General features: G+C 47.4%; 2 protein-coding genes across 2 annotated transcripts in view; one reads left to right on the top strand and one right to left on the bottom strand.

Moving 5' to 3' along the window:
• The window catches only part of LOC108315768 (poly(rC)-binding protein 1-like), a 10,275-nt gene extending 7,694 nt beyond the window's left edge, over window positions 1-2,581 (top strand). The window contains exon 2 of the mRNA XM_037744548.1: window positions 2,371-2,581. Within this exon, the coding sequence (XP_037600476.1) occupies window positions 2,371-2,581 (211 nt within the window). The remainder of the gene's footprint in view (window positions 1-2,370) is intronic.
• B4GALNT3 (beta-1,4-N-acetyl-galactosaminyltransferase 3) overlaps window positions 1-9,813 on the bottom strand; it is a 100,063-nt gene that overhangs the window by 57,388 nt on the left and 32,862 nt on the right. The gene's annotated exons all lie outside the window — the stretch shown is intronic.

Genomic DNA, 9,813 nt, shown 5'->3' with positions numbered 1-9,813 from the left:
ATGTTGACCAGGATGGTCTCGATCTCTTGACCTCGTGATCCACCCGCCTCGGCCTCCCAAAGTGCTGGGATTACAGGCTTGAGCCACCGCGCCCAGCCCTTCTTTCTTTTTTTTGAGATGGAGTCTGGCTAAGTCGCCCAGGCTGGAGTGCAGTGGTGCGATCTCAGCTCACAACCTCTGCCTCCCGGGTTCAAGCAGTTCTCCTGCCTCAGCCTCCAGCATAGCTGGGACTATAGGTGCAGCCACCAGGCCTGGCTAATTTTTTTTTGTATTTTTAGTATAGATGGGGTTTTGCCGTGTTAGCCAGGATGGTCTTTATCTCCTGACCTCGCGATCCACCCACCTCAGCCTCCCAGAGTGCTGGGGTTACGGGTGTGAGCCAGCGCGCCTGGCCAGGAAGCTGGATATGAGACACATTTCATGATTGTATAGAGGAGGTGAGAGGACCAGTGGTTTTTACATTTTACTTAAATTCCAGTATATAGTGTTGGATTTCATTTTTTCTTTTGAAATAACTGTGGGCTTCTGTTTGCTTTTTTTTTATAGACAGGGTCTCATTGTTACCCAGGCTGGAGTGCAGTGCCGCAATCTCGGTTCACTGCAGCCTAGACTTCCCAGGCTGAAGTGACCCTCCGGCCTCAGCCTTCACTTTTCTTTCTTTCTTCTTAAGCAATGAGCATGTGTTATTTACACTTTTAAGAAGAGGCAATGGGTGGTCAACAGTGTCGAATGCTGCCAGGTGAGTAAGAGGAGGCTGTTCAGAGATCAGTGGATTGGGGAACTGAGGTCCACCCAGGTTCACAGACCTTAAATGACTTGCTCTGGTCATCAAGGGCTGATTTGTATGGTAAACAGTAAGAAAGGAAGAGCAGGGCTTGGCTGTTAGGAGTGCAGGTGGGGGTGGCGGAGCAAAGCTGACTTTGGCATCTTTCATCCCACAAGCAACAAGTTCCTTAAAGACGTTAATTCACTGCTCCACACAGCAAGGAGGCGTGAGCAGTGAGCCTGAGGTTCATTTTACAGGTCAGAAATCTGAGACACAGATAGGAAAAATGCTTTGTGCAAGAGCCTGTGGAGGATTTGACAACTGATCTGCAGAGAAGTCACAGCTCCCAGGGAACTTGTGCTTTGAGAAGGGAGGTGGCTGTCAACGGAGTGAACAAGAGGCTGTGTGAGTGGCAGCCACGGCCTAGTGGGTGGAGCACAGAGTCGAGATCACGAGGCGTGGTCACTGAGCTGACAGGTGTGTCGGTGAGAGAATAGGTATGTAAGGCTGAGGCTGTGAACCAGCGAGGCTGTGGTCATGTGAGTCACTGCACACACGCCCACATCCCCAGGATCTCCTTGCAGGGAAACACGGTAGAAAACATCAGCCAGTGGCTGCAAACCCAACACCTCCTACTATCGCATCTTGTCTAGCTACTAGGTCCTACTCAACAACTTGTTTAGAGGGCACAGTGGCTCACACCTGTAATCCCAGTACTCTGGGAGGCCAAGGCAGGGGAATGGCTTGAGCCTCGCAGTTCAAGACCAGCCTAGACAACACAGCAAGAACCTATCTCTACAAAAAATAAACACAAAAAAATTAGTGGGAGTAGTGAGTGGCTCACGCCTGTAGTCCTGGCTACTCTGGAGGCTGAGGTGGGAGGATCACTTGAGCCCAGGAATTAAGAGATTACACTGAGCTATGCTCACACTACTGCACTCCAGCTTGGGTGACAGTGAGACACCCCTCTCAAAAAGACAAAATAAAAGAACTTGTTTAAACCAAAAGGAAAAAGTGCTCACATATGTCACTCCTCCTGAAATAACAGCAAGGGTTACTACCCTCTGCAAATCTGTGCTAAGAACACCACTCACTGCCTTCCAGATTTTAACTTCCCTTGCTTTATGTCTTTCTCTAACATTTCATCTTTCACTCCTGCTTGTTTTTCCTTTCTCTTTCCAATCCCTCTGCATCTGTCTCTTAACATCTCTCTCAGCCCTGTGTCCCTACACCTCTTCCCTGTCCTCATCATTTGGAACTAATGCAACACTGGGAGCAGACCCCTAAGGCTGTGATATAATGTTTTACCTCCCAGGGAGGCCCCCGAGTGTATAATTAGGAGGCAATGAGCGCAGCTGCCAGGCAGAAGAGGTGCTTAACTACACAGTTGCTGCAAGTCAGAGCACCTGACGCCGAGGGCTGGAGGATGCTGGGGCACAGGAAGCTCTGTCAGGTGGTCCGCACAAGGTCAGCCAACTGGGTCCATGCCCTGGGGGGATGCAATGGAGAAAACCCTCATAAACAAGTTAATCTGCCTAGCTCGGATCTCCAGCTCCTGGGAAGGCAACCCAATCCTCATTCTGTGTGTCTGGTTTATCCTGAAGTCCAGCAAGAGGCTCAGGCTTGTTCTCCCCTGTCCTGTGCTCCCAGCCTGAGCGGAGGCCTAGAACCCACCTAGGAGATGGGACGAGGTCTGTGACAGAGGTAGCAGCAAAGGGCGAGGGGAAAGCCCTGCTCCAGCTGGCCCAGGCCCACTCCCGGATTCACATGACTCCATCAAGTCACCCAGGTGGACTAGTGCCTGCCGTTAAGTAGAGCACCAGCTGCAGCGGTCCGGTTCTGTGTGAAGCAGAGGCAGAGGTGACCGACAAGAGAACAGCATGGTTCCCAGATTCAGCTCTTAATCAGGATCATCGCAGGGCACTTGGTAGAAACAGTGATTCCTGGACTCCACCCAGACCTACTGAATTAGAATTTTGGGGCTTTTGCTTGTTTGTTTTTTGAGACAGAGTTTTGATCTTGTTGCCCAAACTGGAGTGCAATGACACGATCTCAGCTCACTGCAACCTCCACCTCTCAGGTTCACGTGATTCTCCTGCCTCAGCCTCCCAAGTAGCTGGAATTACAGGTGCGCACCACCACGCCCAGCTAATTTTTTGTATTTTTTGTAGAAACGGGGTTTCACCATGTTGGCCAGGCTGGTCTTGAACTCCTGATCTCAGGTAATCTGCCCGCCTCCGCCTCCCAAAGTGCTGGGACTACAGGCATGAGCCACCACACCCAGCCTAGAATTTCTAATTCTAAATGTAGAGGCATCTGTATTTAACAACCTCCCTAGGTGAGTATACAACTGGGTGCGATCAACTTTTGGGACCCAGTGGGTCATGTCACTGTGCAATCCCCAGCCTCCCGTTCTCTGACCCCTATTTCTTTTTTTCTTGTTCTTTTTTTGAGACAGGGTCTCACTCTATTGTGCAGGCCGGAGGGCAGTGGCATGAACGTAGTTCACTGCAGCCTCAAACTCCTGACCAAAGTGATCATCCCGCCTCAGCCTCCCAAGTAGCTGGGACAACAGGTGTGTGCTACCACATCTGGCTAATCTGATCCCTATTTCTCCAAGCCTTTGTATAAAGACAAGGTACAAAGGATGCTGTTTTCCAGCATAGAAAATAATAACAGTAGCCTTATCTCAGTTACACAACTTACTTTTCTAAGTAAGTACTACTTACTAGTAGTAGTAGTATTCCTCTTTTATGGAGGAAGGACCTTCTTTTATGGAGGAGGAAAATAAGCTGAAAGAGATTGATTAAATAATTTGTCATTAAATACTCAGCCAAGTAAGAAGTGGAGCCAGGATTCAAAGTTAGATTTATCCAGGAGTGAGTTCAAAATGCTTAACCAGCACCATAATACAGGCATGGCCCATTGAGAATGGATGCCTGCCCTGGCCTTGGAGCAGGGTCCTCGAGACCCACTACAGCCAGGCATGGCCCCATTCGTTGCTGGATAGTGTGAAGGCTGCGGGGGTCCCAGGCTGGGGCACCCAGGAGATTCAGGGAAGTAGCTATTTACCTCCCAATATAGAAATATTTCAGTATTTCAGCGTAAGTGGGATGACTGAAAGGTGTGTACCAGCTGAATGTCCATAATATAAAGCCAAGGTTCTGTCCACTACAGTCATTCTGCTCAGCTCAGTTATCCTGGCTCCCCCCACCTGCCACTGGAGCACACCTGTTGTCCCAGCTACTTGGAAGGCTGAGGCAGGAAGATCACTTGAGACCAGGAGTTTGAGGCTTCTGTGAACTATGTTCATGCCACTGCACTCCAGCCTGCACAACAGAGTGAGACCCTGTCTCAAAAAAAGAACAAAGCTCAGTTATCCCGGCTCCCACCACCTTAGATTTGATCCTCTCATGAATCTCCTCTTGAAACCTGCTTTCAGAACCTTTGTTCAGGTTGATAAGTGAGAGATAACATTTTAAAGAGTTGCTTCTGGCTGGGCATGTGGCTCATGCCTGTAATCTCAGCACTTTAGGAGGCCAAATTGGGAGGATCACTTGAGCCCAGAAGTTTGAGGCTGCAGTGAGCTATGATTGCTCCACTGCACTCCAGCCTGGGTGACAGAGCAAGACCCCAATTCTTAAAAAACAATTAAAAATTAAAAAAAAAGAAAAGTTGCTTTTCCTAAAAGTTTGTGCATCTGCTGGAGATGAAAGCCTTAAGTTAGAAGCTGCAAATTCCTAACTTCAGAGGATGCTGTTCTACCAAACAAGAGAGCAACAGGAGAATGGCCAGCAGGCCTCGGCAGGAACAGCCCAGGGATGCAGGGTTTGGAAATGCCGGTGCTGAAAACAAAAATAAAATGACTACCTCCTGACTTTAGCTCATTGTACTTTAGATAAATTTGAGGCAACATTTAAAACTTGGGAAATTTCATGTAGAACTTCCAACGTCTTATTTCTCTTGAAAAGTAGGACAAATGAGGCAAAACAGGGCCTTTAACCAAATGGAAAGAAAGGGCTGGAGCCAATAAAGTGACCACACCTTCATTCATTCACTTAGCAAATTTTTTTTTTTGAGTGCCTACCACGGGCTAGCACTGTTCTAGATAGTGAGAACGCGGGCTCTCCCCTTGTACCACAGTCCTCATACCTCACACAGAGTATGTGTTTGCACTAATATCTGCTCCATTCAAAGCTACCTGCATGAATCTTAAGTTTTTGACTGCCCTAAATTAAATGCACAAAGGTAACAGTGACCACAGCAAGGTAGACAACTTCCATGATTCCACCACCTCACCTGCTCTAACTTCCTGAAGGGACAGCATCAATCCTTAAACGCCCATCTGTCCTCTCCCAAAACTCTCATCTCAAATTATACATTGTGAAGGGCTCTGGGCTCTGCTCTAGAATACCCCACTAGATTTTGTGTCCTCTCTTTATGCCAAAGCTCCACTGTCCTGTCCCCAGATCCACCAACTTGCCATTCATCATTGGATTTCCCAATTTTACTGTTCAGCTGACACCATCATGGAGATTCTTTCCAGGGTCGGGCAATGGAAATTGTGAGGCCACAGCCTGCTGGCTTTGGATGCTCCCAGCCCTCTACCATGCACTAGAATGGTGCTCTCTGACCCATGGTAAAAACCCCTGGCTGCCCAGCATGCTGGGAGGAGCCTCTTAAACACAGACATGGGAACATCCAAAAAGACAAAGTTATAAATGCTGCTTTACCTAAGTAAATTCCTCCATCTTCATTTTCCAGGTCGTCCACCAGCTAGTGTAACCCCACATATCGCCTTACCTCAGCTTGTCATTCCAATCTGGAACTTTTCTTCCTTCTGTGGTGCCTGTCCCTCCTGCCCCAAGACCATTATCTTACACGTGCAGGGACCCTGGCCTCCTGAAGCTAATAGAAAAAGCTAGCAATGTGGGTGTGGACAAACATAGGAATCAAAACAAAACAAAATCAGGAAGTCAACTAGAGATGGGGCCACAGACGGAGTTATTTAAATTAACCATGATCCAGAGGGCATAATTCTAGTGCATGGTAGTGGGTCTGGAGCATCCAAAGCCAGCACACAGTGGCCCCTCAGTCAGATGCAGCCCGAAGTGTCTGGGCTCTGGGTGACAACCGGACTTGGGTGGACACGGTGGAAAGGTAACTGGGGAGGGATAGCATCTCACTCAAAATCACCTCTCAGCGGTAGGGAGAGCCAATGACAAGGCTGGCTTCAGAAACAGCATTGAATGGAAAGAGAGAAAAACAATCTCTCTTCAGGGGCAACCGTGGGGCACTGCCAAGGTACTAGTAAGCCCAGGAGACAGCACGAAGAACTTGGCAACCGACAGGGCAGCGGAGAGGTGTGTGTGTGTATAAAACTAGAAGAGTAGAGGAAGGTTTGTTTATTGTTTAGTCCTTGAATGGGAAATCTGGGGTGGGTTTGGAAGTTGTGGGCTGGGAGACATTAGAATAGACTAACAAATCCAGTGTGTATCATACCCAGGAGGGGACTTTAGGACCACAGTGACTCTAAACAGGCTAGGAAGTGCTTAAGGTAAAGAAACAAAACACTCTCTAGAATGGCTGTGCTACTGAACAAGAAAGCAACAGACGAATGACCAGAAGGCCTCAGCAAGAACAGCCCAGGGATGCAGGGCTTGGGAATGCTGGTGCTGAAAACAAGACAAAATAACCACCTCCTGACTGAGACACAAAGAGGGGGAGGTCAAGCATGGCTGAGGAAAGGTGACCACCCGGCCCAGTGCTCAGCAAGAATGAACAAAGCTGGTTCTCCAGAAAGTTAAACAGTTACCATAGGACCCAGCACTCCTAAGTCTATACCCAAAGGAAAGAAAAACAGATATTCAAACAAATATTTGTACATCAGTGGTTATAGCAGCATTATTCACAACTGCCAAAGGTGGAAGCAACCCAAATGTGCATTGACATGAATAGATGTGGTATATCCATACAATGGAATATGATTCAGCCTTAAAAATAAATGAAGGCCAGGAGCAGTGGCCCATGCCTGTAATCCCAGTACTCTCGGCAGCCAAAGTGGGAGGATCTCTTGAGACTAGGAGTTTGAGACCAGCCTGAGCATCACAACAAGAACCCGTCTCTACAAAAAAGTTAAAGTGGGCCGGGCGCGGTGGCTCAAGCCTGTAATCCCAGCACTTTGGGAGGCCGAGGCGGGTGGATCACGAGGTCAAGAGATCGAGACCATCCTGGTCAACATGGTGAAACCCCGTCTCTACTAAAAATACAAAAAAAAATTAGCTGGGCATGGTGGTGCGTGCCTGTAATCCCAGCTATTCAGGAGGCTGAGGCAGGAGAATTGCCTGAACCCAGGAGGCGGAGGTTGCGGTGAGCCGAGATTGCGCCATTGCACTCCAGCCTGGGTAACAAGAGCGAAACTCCGTCTCGGGGGAAAAAAAAAAAAAAAAAAAAAGTTAAAGTGAGGGAGGCTGAGTTAGGAGGATCCCTTGAGCCTAGGAATTGGAGGCTGCAGTAAACCATGATCTGTAATGCACTCCAGCCTGGGCGACAGAGCAAGACCCTGTCTCTAAATAAATAAATGAATGAATGAAGTACTAACATGCTACAAGTGGATGAATTTTGAAAACATCATGCTGAGCAAAAGAAGCCAGACATAAGAGTGGGTAAATCCACAGACACAGAAAGCAGGTTAGAGGTTGCCAGGGTCTGAGGAAAGGAAAAGGAGTGACTGATAATGGGCATGGGCAGAGTCTCTTTGGGGGTGATGGAAATATTTTGAAATTAGACAGAGGTGTTGGTGGCACAACACTGTATATACACTAAATGCTACTGAATTGTACACTTTATTATTATTATTATTTTTGAGACAGAGTCTTGCTCTGTCGCCCAGGCTGGAGTGCAGTGATACAATATTGGCTCACTGCAACCTCCACCACCCAGGTTCAAGCAAGTCTCCTGCCTCAGCCTCCTGAGCAGCTGGGATCACAGGCATGCACCATCATGCCCGGCCAATTTTTGTATTTTTAGTCGATACAGAGTTTTGCCATGTTGGCCAGGCTGGTCTTGAACTCCTGACCTCAAGCCATCTGCCCGCCTCAGCCTCCCAAGAGCTGGGATTACATGCATGAGCCACCACTGAATTGTAGCCTTTAAAAGGTAAATGTAACATGAATTCCAGCTCAATTTTTTTTTTTAAGAGTAAATGAAGACATCCAGGGAGTCTAGGGAATAAGGCTGCTGGATATCAGAATAGAAAAGTGAGAGCTAGAGGTGGACCACAGATTATATTGCTACCATTTGTTTGCTAATTCCACAGCTCTCAATCTTTTTTCTGCCATGATCCTGGACAGGGGACCTGGCATGACACACATATGGGCATATTTAGGGTTCTCTTCAACTCTCAAAGAGCTAACAAATTCCAACCTTTTATGTACCCCTCAAGGAAGTGTATTGGAATACAAGGTAGGAGAATGATGTGAATCTGCTTTTATATTTACAGATGTGCTTATATAAACACAAAATATATACTATTGTCAATAAAGTTTAGTAAATGTAAACTTTTCAAATGTGTATCATTCACGAACACTGATCTTCTTGTGATTCTTGGTAGCTGAGCACCTGCTGCACTCCTCGCGCTAACTGCAACACAGCAGAGCTGCAGACCCCGGCTTCCATTATTTCATGGGGATACTTTTCTAAGTAAAGATAAGAAAGCTACCCAAGGGCAAGACTTACTCCTGAGCCCAGCACAGTCAGTGTTACCATTAACCCATCCAGTGTCTTTGTGCCTTCCCGCAGGCATGCTAGATTCTGGTCCACACTTACCCTCTGAAAAGGAAGCATCTTTGCAGTGAACAAAGATGTACAGCATAGCTGTACACAGCAGCCCCAAGCACAGGGCTAGAAATACAGCAGGTACTTCCAAGTGCTGAAAGTAGGGGGCAACCTTAGAGGTAATCTTATCTCACCTATTGCATGCCTAAGGTCTAGATGACCCTTTTGTTTCTTATGGTACGTTTGGCGGAGGGTACCTTAATCAGCAGAATTAAGGTTTACAAAGAAAGTTAGAGGGACTAAGGGGGAAAAGAAGGTCCCAAGAATTCAGGAGGAAATGAGAAACCTCAAAGAGGGCAACAGGAAAGCCCTCCCTAGGAAACTGAATCCCTAAAGCAAATCATTTCAGAGGACCAGTACATGAGGTGACTAGGAGCATGGGTTCTGAAGTCAGATAGACCTGGTTTCAAATCCTGGCTGTTACAGTGTGACTGTAACTTGAGTTATTTAACCTTTCCAACCTTCCGTTTATTTAATCAGTAAAAGAAAACGAAGCTCTGAAGATTAATATGAGGTACTGCATACAAAATGCATCCACTGTGCCAGGAACATAGGCAGTGCTCCACACGTACTTATTATTTAATAGCAATATGCTGACACTGTGCTCATGCTATGCAGAGCCAGAAAAAAAATTCCAGGCCTCCTTTTTATACCCCAGGTTTCTTCACTTATAGTCAAAGGGGTAGGGGCTTTTCACAACATTTTCAACATAACGAGTGAAACCTGAGACTGAATCCTGACAATGCTCTCATTAATGATTCTGTTATCAAAGAATACATAAGAATAAAGACTTCCAGCAGGGCACAATGGCTCATGCCTGTAATCCCAGCACTTTGGGAGGCTGAGGTGGGTGGATCACGAGGTCAAGAGTTGAAGACCAGCCTGCCCAAGATGGTGAAACCCCATCTGTACTAAAAATACAAAAATTAGCCAGGTGCGGTGGCAGATGCCTGTAATCCGAGGTACTCGGGAGGCTAAAGCAGGAGAATCCCTTGAACCCTAGAGGTGGAAGTTGCAGTGAGCGGAGATTGCGCCACTGCACTCCAGCCTGGGCAACAGAGTGAGACTCCGTCTCAAGAAAAAAAAAGAATAGGCCGGGCGCGGTGGCTCAAGCCTGTAATCCCAGCACTTTGGGAGGCCGAGGCGGGTGGATCACGAGGTCAAGAGATCGAGACCATCCTGGTCAACATGGTGAAACCCTGTCTCTACTA

The sequence above is a fragment of the Cebus imitator genome, unplaced genomic scaffold, assembly GCF_001604975.1.
Source record: "Cebus imitator isolate Cc_AM_T3 unplaced genomic scaffold, Cebus_imitator-1.0 Scaffold179, whole genome shotgun sequence".
In the NCBI taxonomy this organism is placed as follows: Eukaryota; Metazoa; Chordata; class Mammalia; order Primates; family Cebidae; genus Cebus; species Cebus imitator.
The sequence above is the reverse complement of the archived record's forward strand: the minus strand, read 5'-3'. Positions and strand labels throughout refer to the sequence as shown.